Source organism: Malania oleifera, chromosome 2, assembly GCF_029873635.1.
Source record: "Malania oleifera isolate guangnan ecotype guangnan chromosome 2, ASM2987363v1, whole genome shotgun sequence".
NCBI lineage: Eukaryota > Viridiplantae > Streptophyta > Magnoliopsida > Santalales > Ximeniaceae > Malania > Malania oleifera.
The window spans coordinates 9,017,546-9,032,532 of record NC_080418.1 but is presented as its reverse complement, the minus strand read 5'-3'; the positions used below and the strand labels follow the sequence as shown (position 1 = coordinate 9,032,532).

At 36.9% G+C, this 14,987-nt stretch overlaps 1 protein-coding gene across 1 annotated transcript; it reads right to left on the bottom strand.

The window, feature by feature from the left end:
* Nucleotides 1–7,703: 7,703 nt before the first annotated feature.
* LOC131149235 (uncharacterized) lies at nucleotides 7,704–11,426 on the bottom strand. The gene is made up of 2 exons (XM_058099500.1): nucleotides 10,566–11,426; nucleotides 7,704–8,149 (listed from the first exon to the last, which is right to left on the bottom strand). The coding sequence occupies exons 1-2, from the start codon at nucleotides 10,988–10,990 to the stop codon at nucleotides 7,927–7,929; spliced, it is 648 nt and encodes a 215-aa protein (XP_057955483.1). The 5' UTR covers nucleotides 10,991–11,426; the 3' UTR covers nucleotides 7,704–7,926.
* Between the last annotated feature and the right edge of the window lie 3,561 nt (nucleotides 11,427–14,987).

Here is a 14,987-nt window from a genome sequence, read left to right as displayed (position 1 = left end):
CCATTTGAAACAATCTAAATTCCTGATTCCTACTAGGTTTCCTTTTAGGGACCTTCTGAAGGAAGAAACAATTGAATATTATCTTCATTGATTTGTTCATATGTACATCCCAATATATAATACGATTACCTATTCTAAAGAAGGAAACAATTTCCTTACTAAATAATATCAAATCCCCCATATCAACCTACTTCCCTAATTTGTATCTTATTTACAATGATACTCGGGATTAGGATTTTAACACTCCCCCTCAAGTTGGATCATAAATATTAATCATCTTCAACTTGTTAATAAGATCATCAAAGCTCTGTCGTCCCAACCCTTTCGTGAGAATATCTGCAGTTTGTTCCTTGGTTGGTACATAAGTCATACATATAATTCCTTCTTCAATTTTCTCTTTTATGAAGTGTCTGTCTACTTCCACATGTTTAGTCCTGTCATGTTGAACTGGATTGAGAGAGATGCTGATAGCTGCATTGTTGTCACTGTAGAGTAGGAAAGTTCATTGGGACCTGTAATTCCTCCAAGATTTTTCATAACCACAACCCTTCATATATCCCTTGAGCGATTGCCCTGAATTCAGCTTCAACACTACTACGCGCCACCACATTTTTCTTTTTACTTTTCCAAGTTACTAGATTTCCCCAGACGAATGTACAATAACCTGTGGTAGATCTTTTATCTTCCACTGATCCTGCCTAATCTGCATCTGTAAAGATCTCTACTTCCTTGCTTTCACATTTCTTAAAGAAGAGTCCTCTTCCTGGGGATCCCTTGAGATATCTAAGGATCTTGTATACAACATCTAAGTGAACTTCTTTTGGTGAATGCATGTGTTGACTTGCTACACTGGCTGCAAATGCAATATCTGGTCTAGTATGTGATAGGTAGATTAGCTTGCCAACCAATCTCTGATACCTCTCCTTTTCTACAGGTTTTCCACAGTCTTCAATCCTCTTTACTGTTTTCATCGAGGTTTCACTTGTTTTGCATCCCAGCATGCCAGTTTCAAAAAAGAGATCAGTAACATACTTTCTCTGAGAAACACTAATTCCCCTTTTCGTTCTTGCCACTTCCATGCCCAAAAAATACCACATCTGTCTCAAGTCTTTAACTTCAAATTCAGCAGCTAGAACCTTCTTCAATCTCTCCATTTCTACAGCATCATCACTAGTAAGGATTATATCATCAACATACACTATTAGAATTGCTCTCTTACCTCCTTCAGACTGTTGGAAGAACAGTGTATGATCTTATTGCCCTTGTCAATAACCTTGATTCTTTAGTACCTTTGCGAATTTGTCGAACCACGCTCTAGGAGATTGTTTGAGGCCATATAAGGATTTCTTGAGTTTACACACTCTGTTTTCTTCACCTATTTTACTGAATCTTGGTGGTATAGTCATGTATACTTCCTCCTTTAATTCTCCATTTAAGAAAGCATTTTTAATATCAAGTTGTTGTAGTGGCCAGTCCAAATTGGCTGCCAAGGACAAGAGAACTCAAACTGTATTTAAGTTTTGACTCACTCGAAAAATAAGCAGCTCGGAAGCTATCCCAAGTATAGGAGTTATGTCGTGTAATATTAAGCCCAAGGGCTAGATTGTTTCCTCAGGGAATGCGTTTAATCTCAGATTTTACGTTCTTCCAATCAAAATTAAAAATGCACTGAACTCAGTTCAGATTCGGGTTTTTCAAGATGGTTCAATTTCACTTGTGACAAATTAAATGACACGCAATTTAAACCTTAAAATTAACATGCACTAAATAAAAGAAAACAAGAATAGAAATCCTGCGTCTACTTAAGGAAATACTAGATCATACTAACTAAAAATGAAAACTTTAAACATGGAATTAAAATAACAATAATGAAAACCCTAGTCTACTTAAGGAAACACTGGGACACGCGTTAATTAAAAATGGCAACCTAGAACATGGAATTAAAAATACACAATGGAAACTAAACTAGACACATACTAAAAACAAACCGAACCTACTAAAAATTGAACCTTTAGCGTAATTAAGAGATCAAATCAAGACTCACAATTTAAATGCAAACATGAATTCAACGGAAATTTAAAAAAACGTAAACAATAACGGAACACAATAAAAACACAACATTTACTAATCATAGACCCTAACTAAATCGAATTTCGACAAAAAAATATCTGAATTTAATTAAGAATCCTAAATTAAAATAACTATCAATTAGATAAACAAAGAAATTAATTTAACATAATGAAATACCCAATATTACTCAACTTAAACAAAAAGAAAGAAAACTCCAATAACATTAAAAAAAAACTAAACTTTCTTCAATATTCCAAGATTCAAAGAAAAGTAAATAAAAGAAAGAAAGAAAGGAAAAGAGAGAGAGAGAAACAAATCCACGGAGCCGTGAAGTTGCTGCTGTGCTGGAGAAGTTGCTGCTGCGCTTTGGTGGTCCTGCTATGGAGTCGGCTAGTGTTCTGCTGTGCTTGGGGACTGCTGAAGATGGTGGAGGAGGCTGGCCGTACTGCAAGAGGGCAAAGGATGCCAAGAAAAACAGAGGAAAGGGGGAGAGTGAGGGAGGAAAGACAAAGGGAAGGAAGAGAGACAAGGGGAGAAAAGTAGAATTGAAAAGAACAAAAAAAAAAAACAAACTAAAGAAGAAGAAGAAGAAGAAGAAGAAGAAGAAGAAGAAGAGGAGGAGAATGGGGAGCCATGGGGGCTGCCTCCGCAGGAAGAGAAAGAGAAGGGTTAAATAGGATAGGGGGGGAAAGCCCTAGACCCAAATAGGAAACCCGAATTGCTATATTTTTTTATTTTTTTCATTCTCTATTCATCGCAAATCTGACTCTTCTGGAACCCGTATCTCACAAAACTCAAAACATGAAAGTTGTAGATGATCCTTTCCTCTTTCTCCAAAAATTTGAATCGTCTCTATCGGAGCTTGGAAGAAAAAGTTATGCATAAAATACGAACAGGTGTCGGTTTTGATTCCCGGGAATTTTCCTGTGACAAAAAATTACCAAATTCTCATAAATAGTGCAATAAAGTTCAAGAATGATGATTTTAGAATTTTATTAAAATATTGGACAATTTTGGATATTTAATTAAAAATATAAACCGTAAAGCTCGAGTTAAACGTCCAATTACGCAGTTTCGGCGCGTAATCAATTTTGCCACTGGTGCAAATGTTTCAGTATAGTCAATGCCATAAGTCTGAGTAAAACCTTTTGCAACAAGTCTGACTTTATATCTTTCAACTGTTCCATCAGATTTATACTTCACTGTGAAGACTCATTTACAACCCACTGGCTTCTTCCCTTTCGGTAAATTTGTCAACTTCCAAGTTCCATTTTTTTCTAGCACTCGCATTTCTTCCATGACTGCCTCTCTCCATTTCGGTATTTCTAGAGCTTCCTGGATGTTCTTTGGCATTTTCATCCTGTCAAGATTAGAGACAAACGCACGATATCCAGTAGACAAACTTTTATAAGACATGTATTTAGACCAAGGGTATTAGGTACATGACCTGGTTTGTTTTCTGATTGCAATAGGTAAACTGAGATCATCAGGTGCAGGATTATTAGAGGAAGACTCAATTACCAGATCAGGATTGGGCATGGGCACATGGTTATTCGGAGCCATCACCGGTTCCAACGCTCTTGGTGCTTCAGGTATGAGATTCTCTTTATCCTTTGTTTTCGGCTTTCTTGAGTAAACCAGTATGTCTGCATTGTTTTGCTCTCCTGTATCTCCCCCTGAGGGTAAGTGTTCTGTTGTGTTTGGCGAGTTAGGAAGTAATTCAATGGAAGGCTCGATAGATGGAATAGATGGGTTAGAGAATGGAGTAACCGGAGAGAATGACGCAGATTCTGTAGCAAATAGGTCAAAGAACCGATCTTCACTCCATTTCTCCCCCTGAAGAGAGGGCTTTGGGAAATAAGGAGTGGTTTCAAAGAAAGTGACATCAAGACTAACAAACAGTCGTTTTGAGACTGGATCATAACATTTGTAGCCTTTCTGGGTAGGCGAATAACCAAGGAAGACACATTTAACGGCACGAGGATCCAATTTATCGCGATGGTGTGCATGAACATGAACAAAAGCAGTACAACCAAAGATTTTCAGCGGGAGACTAGAGAGGAGTCGAGAGGTAGGAAAATGTTCCTGGAATTTCTGAAGAGGGGTGACAAATGAAAGTACTTGACTCGGCATTCGATTAATGAGATGTGTGACTGTTAAGATGGCATCGCCCCAAAAATAATGTTTCATGTTGGTAGTAAACATTCATGCCTGGGCTACTTCAAGTATATGTCTATTTTTTCTTTCAACAACCCCATTTTGTTGAGGGGTATCCACACAAGAACTTTGATGGACAATCCCATTATCTTGAAGATAAGCTCCCACAATAGTATTAAAATATTCCGTACCATTATCAGTACGTAAAATCTGAATATGAGTTTGGAACTGTGTATGAATCATGGAATGGAAATTGATGAAAATGGAGCGAACTTCAGTTTTGTCTTTCAGTAAGTAAACCCAACAAAGACGAGTATGGTCATCAATTAAAGTAACAAACCATTTTGTATTGGTGCGATTGAGGGAACGTGAGGGACTCCATACATCACTGTGACAGTAAATGGGCGAGATGGTTTGTATTATGACGATGTTTGGCAAGCTCACACACTTCACATTGGAATTCAGAAGCCATTTTATTTGAACAAATAGATGGAAACAAATGTTTTAAATATTGAAAACTGGGATGACCCATCCTTGAATGCCATAACAACAGTTCACTATTTCTAAAAGTAGATGCAGAATCACAAATTGCAGTATTACATAATTCACTCAAACTTGCCTCCTCAAAGTAGTAGAGTCCCTCATACGCTTTAGTAGTGCCAATCGTCTTCCCCGATGATAGGTCCTGAAAAACACAATAAGAGGAAACAAATTTAGCAGAACAATTTGAATCTTTGGTTAACTGACTGATTGACAACAAGTTGCAAGACAATTTGGGAACATATAGGACAGATTGTAAAGTTAAAGAATCAGATATGCGAATATTTCCTTTTCCATCAACTGGTGAGAAAGAGCCATCTGCTATTTTTACCCTCAAATTCCCGACATATGGAGAATAGGATGAAAAATATTGATAAGACCCAGTCATATGATAGGATGCCCCTGAATCAATTATCCATGGAGATTTGTGACAAGATGAAGAAGTTAAAGCTGACGAATAGTTACCTCGGTGAGCCAGGGAACCAGAGGAAGACTGACCCGATGTTTGAATGGACGAAATCATTTTATATGACTGATCCAATTGTTCAGAACTGAATGCACTACTAGAGGCGGTATTGGTGTTTTCTCCTTGTAATCTTTCAGTTGATCCGTCGGTGCTGGCCTGGTACCCACGATTTTTTTGGTATTGTCTCGGCTTCCAATCTGCCGGTTTTCCATGAATCTCCCAGCAGGTATTTTTTAAATGACCTGTTTTTTGGCAATGTTCACACCACAATTTATTTTTTTGTGGTCATTGACTAGGTCCCCCTGGACCTTTTGATACTAGAGCTGAAATATCCGGCCCAGGGTGTCCAGCGTGCCCATCTAATTTTTGGGCAGACACGAGTACTGTGAGGTCCAGCCCAGCAGATTCATTTTGAGGCCTCAACATCACACGCCTCCTATTTTCCTCCCTTCGGACTTCTACGAAGACTTCTCAGGTCGAAGGAAGAGGTCGCCGGCCAAGAATCCTTCCCCTCACATCAAGGAGCTCTCCATTTAGGCCGGCAAGGAACTCGAAGACCCTCTCGTTTTTTAGCCTCCTTTGGTATCTTGTGTTGTCACCGGAGCACTCTCATTCCTCGTTGGTGCTCAAATCAAGCTCCTGCCAGAGATGCGTCATCTCCATGAAAAACTCGGTGACGCCTCTCTCCCCTTGTCTCATCTACCACAATCGTGTCTTGATTTCGAAGATCTGCGAGTAGCTTTCGACGTCGGAGTATGTCTCACGTACGGCTTCCCAGACTTCCTTCGCTGTTGGCATGAACAAGTAAACTTTTTCGATTGATGGCTACATCGAATTGACAAGCCAAGCTGTGACCATGGAGTTTTCGGACTTCCATCTTTGCAAGGCTGCATCGTCGGTAGAATTTGGCTTCCTCTTTTCACCGGTAAGGTAACCCAGTTTCCCTTTTCCCTCAATCACCAATTTCATGGATTGTGCCCATTCACAGATGTTTTTTCCATTTAATTTTTCCAATGAGAGTGGAAAGGCTGTGTTGTCCAGCCCATTCAAACCCCCAACGGATGTGGCCTCTGAGTCACCGTTGATATTTGCAGACGAGGTAGAACCTCTGCTGTTGGCGGTGCTGTTGGCCATCGGTTAGCTAGGGTTGAGAAAACCTGACTCTGATACCATAAAGGAAGAAACAATTGAATATTTTCTTCATTGATTTGTTCATATGTACATCCCAATATATAATACGATTACCTATTCTAAACAAGGAAACAATTTCCTTATTGAATAATTTCAAATCCCCCATATCAACCTACTTCCCTAATTTGTATATTATTTACAATGATACTCGGGATTAGGATTTTAACACCTGCACTCTATCTTAGGTATTACAGGCTGCAGTAGCAATGTTCATGAATAACTAGGGTGGCAAGAAGTTCTCCCGCAAGACTAACATTTGGAACTAGCTTTAAACGATCATAACTTCAGATCTGAGATCAACTACAGGGCTAGAATCCTTTTTCATTTCTTGTTTGGGCACAGTAGTAATTTTATAATATTTTATTATCTTAAGAATGATCTTATTTCATAATTTAGGGCTTAATTTTATTTTTTTTTTCAAAATTTTTTGAGTTGTTTAGAAGGATGTTCAATACTTCAGAAATTTTTTGGAGTGTAGATAGTCTTATTGTTGTCCCTAGTCCTCTTCAAAATTGTTTATGAATAGACTTCAATTTTCCTTTGCCTTGTTTACAGAAACCCTAATATTGGTCAGGGATAGGATTAATCATTTTAGGGCACTAGCATCTTGTTAATTTTCACTTCTTGCTACCCCATTTGTAATATCAGAGCAGGTTTAACCTAATCGAGCAAATGAAGAAGGTAGCCACAACTTAATTTGCCAACAATGTAGCTTTTTCAAGGGTTAAGTATATGGAATATATGCATGCAACAAAATAAGCGGATAATGCAAAATCTACAAGCTATAATGGCCAAGGTCATCAAGCATGCATGTAAAGATCAAACTTCCTGTAAGTTGTAAATACGAGCTTCTAAATTCAATATAAATCCCTTATAATTTATGTTCCAATTCTGATATCCTTTCAATCATGCATGTTCTGTATAAATCCCTTCTGATTTATGCTCCAACCTTTTATGCTTTCAATTATCTTCTATATTTATCATCTTCAAATATTCTTCAGTCTACAACCAGATGCACTGTATGTAGTAGGCCTGTAGCGTGCGTGCATTGCTCTGCTAACACCGTGTATCACCAACTTGGGTTACACCATTTTTTGCCAGGCCTGTAAGGATTATATTATATCCCTAACTTACTAATCCAAAAAATAATTAGACCTTGATCAATGCAGTTAAAATAAATCCAATCCAACATTTGGGGTTTTCTTTTCATGTTGTCCATGCAAATAACAAAAGGAATTAGCCAACATGCGACCTCTACATGTAATATAAGCATGGGTCATTTGTACGCGCACAAAAGTAATTTCTTTCTTTTCTCCTTCATTTGTGTTAAATACTGCATTACATGGATTCTGCTAGTACAACACTAAATTTGATTGAGAAAAGCAGGGACCCTGGGAAAGGGTTGGAACAAGATATGAAAGCAAACAAGGAGAATAGAAGCACTCATTCCTGATAACCCGCATCATAGTGAATGAAAAAGCTGCACCTTTTTTTCCAGCAACTCATGAGAATACATGGAAGTGAAACAGCCAAGAAATGATAAAAGCAAAGACCATGCAGGCCAGCAGGAAATTCATAATGCGGCGGCCATGCCAGAAACTATGGGCTTCTGTAGGGTTAGCAGGTTCTGCTGGTATTGCCACGGATTCTGAAGTAACATTGTTTGCCTCAGTTATCTGCTCACCAGCCACATTTACAGCAGTTCCTCCACAGATTTCACATGTTCTGTAATACCAATTTGTAATAAATCAACACTTATAATGAACAAGGAGGGTAATATCATTAAAAGGTAAATATAAAGATTAATGTACAGACTTAAAGTTTCTGCAATCCTAAATGACAGTATGGAACTTAATCTGCAAAAGCCACAGGAACATGCTTCAGTGTTTAGATACATGTCCTGTAACTCATATATATAGGATAGATGAGGTTGAATTACTGTGACCATAGATAATAAAGATGCCATATATCTGACAAAAAGTGGGACTAATGGGTTAAGGACAACATCATAGTCAAATATAATGGACCAGGCACTGCTTATGCAACAATGCCCTTGCCTGGGAAATATTGAACATATTATGACAAGGCCAGAAAGAACTCCAATCCTACACTTGTGCTCAGTCCAAGCATCTTAGTGCCAAGAACAAGCCAAAATCCAGTTCTCAATGCCACGAAGATTTTTGGGTCCATTCATTAGCTATATTAACTCCAAGAGGATGCATGCTATTCATCTAAGATTCCAGCCTGCAAACACCACTAATTAAGGCGCCAGGCTTTATTGGTATTGTGCTAGTAAATAATATTTTTCATTCATGTAGAAATAAAAACCAAAGATTAATAGCTATCAAATCTCCAAATTTCAAAAAACTACGGGATCAATTCCTCGATCTCACAAATGGAACATTCCTTGACAAGATAAGTTGGTTATGCAGCATTGTTCAGACCTCCTTCCCCAGGACATCAGCTGGGGAGAAATAACAGTATCTTCAAAGAAAAACAATAAATGCTCTACAATAGAAATATTGAACAAGCGAGAGAAAGAAGGGTAGCATGTGGATGATGCATGTCAAAAGGTGAAAACAGATCTAAAACTTCAGAATGAGATTTGGATAATCCAGAAAGTTCATCTAGCCAAGGATTCAATCCAGCCGCTAGTGACCCAATGGCTACCTTATTTTGCCAAGTAGGTATGCCCTCGCATACAGCTCCTAGGGCCAAGTCCATTCTTAAACTCACAACTAGTTTATTTAACGACAGGAAAAGAGGATGGGGTTAGAGTTGAGTCCAAAAAAAAAAGCACTCAAAGGCCACAATTTGGGCAGAAAACTGTTAGTTCTATCAATTGATGGTAAATGTTGCCCATCCAGGTTGTTCCCTAGCAGAGCCATCCCACTTTCATTTCTAACCAACCCAAGCAGGTGGAATCCAAGCAGCCCAAGAAACAGCTGAAGAAGAACAGCAGTCAATTATGAGATGTAACAAGAGCATTTGGAAATTTATGAAACCAGGACACGATCCACTGGGAGTGAACATAAATGATTCATCAGCAGACCAATGAACAGAAAAATTATACCACCTCCACAAAGATGTAAGTTAAGGCAAAATCAAAGAGGCCAGTAAGAAGATGAGACTGCCAAATTAAAGTCCGCCCATTCACACAAAACTGCAACCAGGTATTCACATCATAAACAAGAAGCAACCAAATCTGTCCGGTAAAAGGACAATCAGTCCTCCCTTTTCCAACCAAGAAGACAATTGGAAATGTAAGAAGAGCCCAGCCAACCTTAGCTAGTGCATGATTAACCAATCATGCCTAACATACCAAAGAAGAGTTTTCAACCTGGGAGGACCAATATGTGTGATCAAATTAACAAGGTTCAGTAGGCGAAAAAACTGACGATGGGAGATGAAAAATCTAAGAAACAGCAATCTGGGAAACGTTTCCAGGTTCATCATTCCTATGAAGCTTGCTTTTTTTTATCATTCTAACATTCTGGTAGCAGAATTCCAGAGGGGGTCTCCGCCGTGTACATTTGTATTACCATTTACCAATTGCTTTAACATGTTTCCTTTCGTCCTTTTTTTCCCCTCAATATGCAAGCTGGAAATATTTTTAACTCTTATACTGGGATAGACAACAGAGAATATATTTGATTTCATTTTGAATGACATATGACTACCTATGAGAAATCAATCAAGTTGTGCGAGACCGAAAAGATCCCACATTGTAAAATATGCTGATTGTCAAGAACAAACTCAACTTGAACCCACAAGATTTTAATAGTTATCCAGAATTTCTCACAAAACCCCACACACCAGCATAAGAATCTAGTTACCATCATAAACATAGCAGCAGAAATGCAAAATCCCACAGCTTCCATTTCGTATTCAACTCAGAAAGCGGTACCAAACAAATTGAAACTGAAGAATTTCCGGGAAAATTAGGCCAAGTGTTAGGGGTTGACAATGTTGGGTGCCGCGCTGCCCCTTAATTGAGCTTAACTTGTGGGTCCGTGACACCAAGAACATACAAATGAATATTAAGAAGCTAAGAAGCAAATAAGTTGCTAAGAAGCTAAGAAGCAGCAAATTTATGATGATTTCACTGTTGTATTATAGTTAAAAGTAAAGAAGTACTCACGTATTGCCCTTGGTCTTGAACCAAGTCTCGGCACACTGCTTGTGGGCAGTACCCAAATCACCCTTACAAGAACAACCCAGCACAATTGGATCCCCTGATTCTTGCGCAGAGCCCTCCAAGCTCAGTTTGCAAATTCTACAATCTCTCTCCACCTCAGCCAAACACACCTTTAATTCTGAAGCACCAACCTCCAAATCCACCTCCGACGAACGGTCCGAAAAAACTGATGCTTCGGACAACGTGCATTCGTCGCCAGGGATGGAATTTGGCGGAGAGTGCCACGACTGGTCTTCAGAATCGGAGAAGTAGCGGGTCTCCTCGGCCACAGGGGGAGGAGGACGACGGGGTCGGGAACGGCGAGGCCGACGCCGACGGCGGTCCCCTCTTGCTTCTATATCCATTTGGTTTTGGGTATTCTGCAACATTTGCGAATCCCAGAAGCTGAAAAGCCAGGGAGCAGCAGCCAAAGCATGAAAGGCGTCAAATATATAGCTATGTCTAACGGGGTCCACCCATTTTCTTCGTTCTTTCTTCTTCCCTCGTCCAAAAGACAAGAACTAGAGAAGAAGAAGAAGAAGAAGAAGAAGAAGAAGAAGAAGAATGAAAATTTGACTCAGTGTATGGTCGTAATGCAGTGGGAGGTCTCTCTCTTTGTCTCTCTCTCTGAGTGTGTATGTCAGTTTTACAGTAGAGGTGAAAAAGGAAAACGGAAGAAAGCTACAGTTGAGGTGGAGTGCAGCCAGAGGAGAAAATAACGAAAGCACTCGGCTTTTTCCCAGGGGAAGAGGAAGAGGGGAGTGGCCGCGCCGAGAGATTATATTGTAAAACTAATTTACTACGTCTCATAATTCTTTCTCATCCGACATCCATTTCTCTTCCCTCCTTTACTCATACCTATTTAAAAATAAATAAAAATAAAATTATTAGCATCAATGATATATTGTGACCATTCTTTATGATTATCCGATTCTTAATCCAAAATCTATTTGATAATAATAAATATAAACTATAAAAGTGATAATAAATGCAACATAAATTATAAAAGTGATAATAAATGCGATAAATTTTTTTTCTTTATCGACAAACTCATTAGATTTGAACGGTAGAGCCCATTAGTGGTGCGCTACTGTCCAAACCGATACTCATTCTTGTTTCGTCAACTGAGCTGGAAAAATGTTTTATTCTTTTTCTTTTCAAACAACCTCCCAATCAAATTGTTTTCCACATCAACACTATATTGTCGTCATCCATTGTCATCATTTAAGTCTTAATAAATGACTCAGTCAGTATTTTTTTTTAAAAAAAATAATAGTAAATTATATATCGAGATCTTAGACAATAATAAATAATACTAATATTTTAAAAGCCCATGGAGGCCTCAATTAAAGGTGAGCATAATTCTGTTAAAATCAAATTAACCGAGTATGGGACAATCTTTTTTTATTTAATGACAAACTCATTAGATCTGAACTGTACAACCCATTAATGGTGCACTATTGTCCAAACCGATACTCATTCTTGTTAGAGCTATTGAGTTGGAGAAATATTTTATTCTTTTTCTTTTCTAATCAAATTGTTTTCCACATCAACGCTATATTGTTGTTATCCATCGTCATCATTTAAATCTTAATAAATAACTCAATTAGTAAATTTTTTAAATAAATAATAGTAAATTATATATCGAGATCTTAGACAGTAATAAATAATTGACAAAACTCGATTAAAACCAAATTAATCAAGTATGTGACAATCTTTTTTTATTTACCAACAAACTCATTAAATATAAATTGTACAACGTGTTAGTGGTGCACTATTGTCCAAATTGATACTCATTTTTGTCATGGCAATTGAGCTGACAACTGAGCTAAAGAAATGTTTTATTTTTTTTCTTTTCTGACAACCTCCCAATCAAATTCTCTTTCAATCAAATTCGTCAGCTTTTAAGTCTTAATAAATAACTCAATGAGTAATTTTTTTTTTTAAATAATAGTAAATTATATATCAAGATCTTAGATAGTAAAATAATATTAATATTTTTAAAGCCCATAGAGGTCTCAATTAAAGGTGAGCATAATTCGGTCAAAACCAAATTAACCGAGTATATGACAATTTTTTTTATTTACCGACTAACTCATTAGATCTAAACTATACAACCCGTCAATGGTGCACTACTCATTCTTGTCAAGGCAACCGAGTTAGAAAATTTTTTTATTCTTTTTCTTTTCTGACAACCTCCCAATCAAATTGTTCTCCACATCAACACTATATTGTCGTCATCCATCGTCATCATTTAAGTCTTAATAAGTAACTCAATTAGTAATTTAAAAAAAATAATAATAATAGTAAATTATATATCAAGATCTTAGACAGTAATAAATAATATTAATAGTTTTAAAGCCCATGGAGGCCTCAATTAAAGGTGAGCATAATTCGATCAAAACTAAACTAACCGAGTATGCGACAATCTTTTTTTATTTATCGACAAACTCATTAGATTTGAATTATACAACCCGTTAGTGGTGCACAATTGTCCCAATCGAGACTCATTCTTGTCGCGGCAACTGAGCTGGCAACTGAGCTAGAGAAATGTTTATTCTTTTTCTTTTCTGATGACCACCCAATCAAATTGTTTTCCACATCAATGCTATATTGTCGCCATCCATCGTCATCATTTAAGTCTTAATAAATAACTCAATTAGTAATTTTTTTAAAAATATAATAGTAAATTATATATCAAGATCCTAGACAATAATAAATAATATTAATATTTTTAAAGCCCATGGAGGCCTCAATTAAAGGTGAGCATAATTCAGTCAAAACCAAATTAACTAAATAAAATCAATTGATTGAATTTGCTAAAAAAATTATTCGGTTTGGTTCGATTTTTATTTTCATTGAATTTCACTTTTCAGTTTTCAATTCAGCTATTAAGGTTTAATATGTTTGGTTAACCAAATTGACAACTAATAAATATTAAAAATTAATAATTATATTACATACACAAATTATATATAATTTTAAAAATTTTGTATATATATATTTTATATATATTAAAATATTAAATTTATTAAAATTGATTAACTGATTTAACCGAAATTCGATTCAATCAAATTTGCAGTTTGGTTGATACGGAATTTTTGTTCAATTCAATTAATAAGATTTTTCAATTGGATTATTTTAAAAGATTCAATTAATTAACTATATCAACCAAATGCTCCCCCGTAGCCTCAATTACACAACTAGGATTGTGCATCTCCCATTCTTATTCCCTATCCCCAGAGAAAAAATTAAGTCCTCCAGGAGGATTAGCGTGGTCCTTCTATCAAGCTTTTCCATACAATAAACACTTTATATAATAGGTCCAATCAGATTATATGTGAATCCTACCCTACGAGATATATTATTTGGAATGCTTTTTTATTGGATGGTAGGGTGTGATGAGATGACTCCACTGGTCCTTAGAGGAACTAATTTTTTTTCCCCTATCCACCCTGTACGCACGTGTATGCATGCACGCACACAGTATCTTTGAGAGGCTAATGGGACTTCAACCACACAATGAGTTATAGCACATCTCTATCCCAATTTTTAACTCATTCTTCTCAAGATTAGAGCATAAGGCCTCTAATCTTGTCGCAACGTCCCAAACAGAACGAGGAGAATGAAAAATGTAAAATTTAATTTTTGAAAAAAATAGGAATGAAGTCGCCACTAATCTTTTAGTGTGGTTAGAACACTTGATTACTATTCAATTAAGGGTAGAATCGATTTAGGTTACCAAAACAGGGATCGGGAGTTCAGTTATGCGAGGGGAATGTAACGGCCCGAACCTATAAACCTGGGTCCGGTGCATTATACCTAATAAAATCCTGATAATCCATAAATCAATACATACACAGCAGAAAACATAACCATAATCTCCATACATAACGTAATACCATAATATCGTAATACCAGAGTTTACTATTTTCTATCTATAAATCCATAAAATCCAATCATCACCTGCATTTCCATATATACACATAACTCCGAAAACATTTTAGTATTTTCACAATCATTCCTTACTTAACATCCATAAAACATAACGATATAAAACATAAAATATTTACATCCCCACAGTATATCAAAATATACCCTTTCACTTTAAAATCCTCAAAAAGGCTATAAACCCTTGAGCTCCCTAAGCCCGATTTAGAGGATGTCCTGAAAAAGAAATAATCATATTCGAGTAAGACATATCTCACTAAGGGAAGAAATATACATATTAAAACAGCGTGTGGCTAACGTGAGGCATATGAATATCATTTTAAGTACATTTGCAAATCATTAACGTAGCACTGAAAACATTCTCTGAACCTAAACATTCACAAGTAAAGATTTAACCCATGAGATTACCTGAAGATAGGGGCGATTACCCGCTCA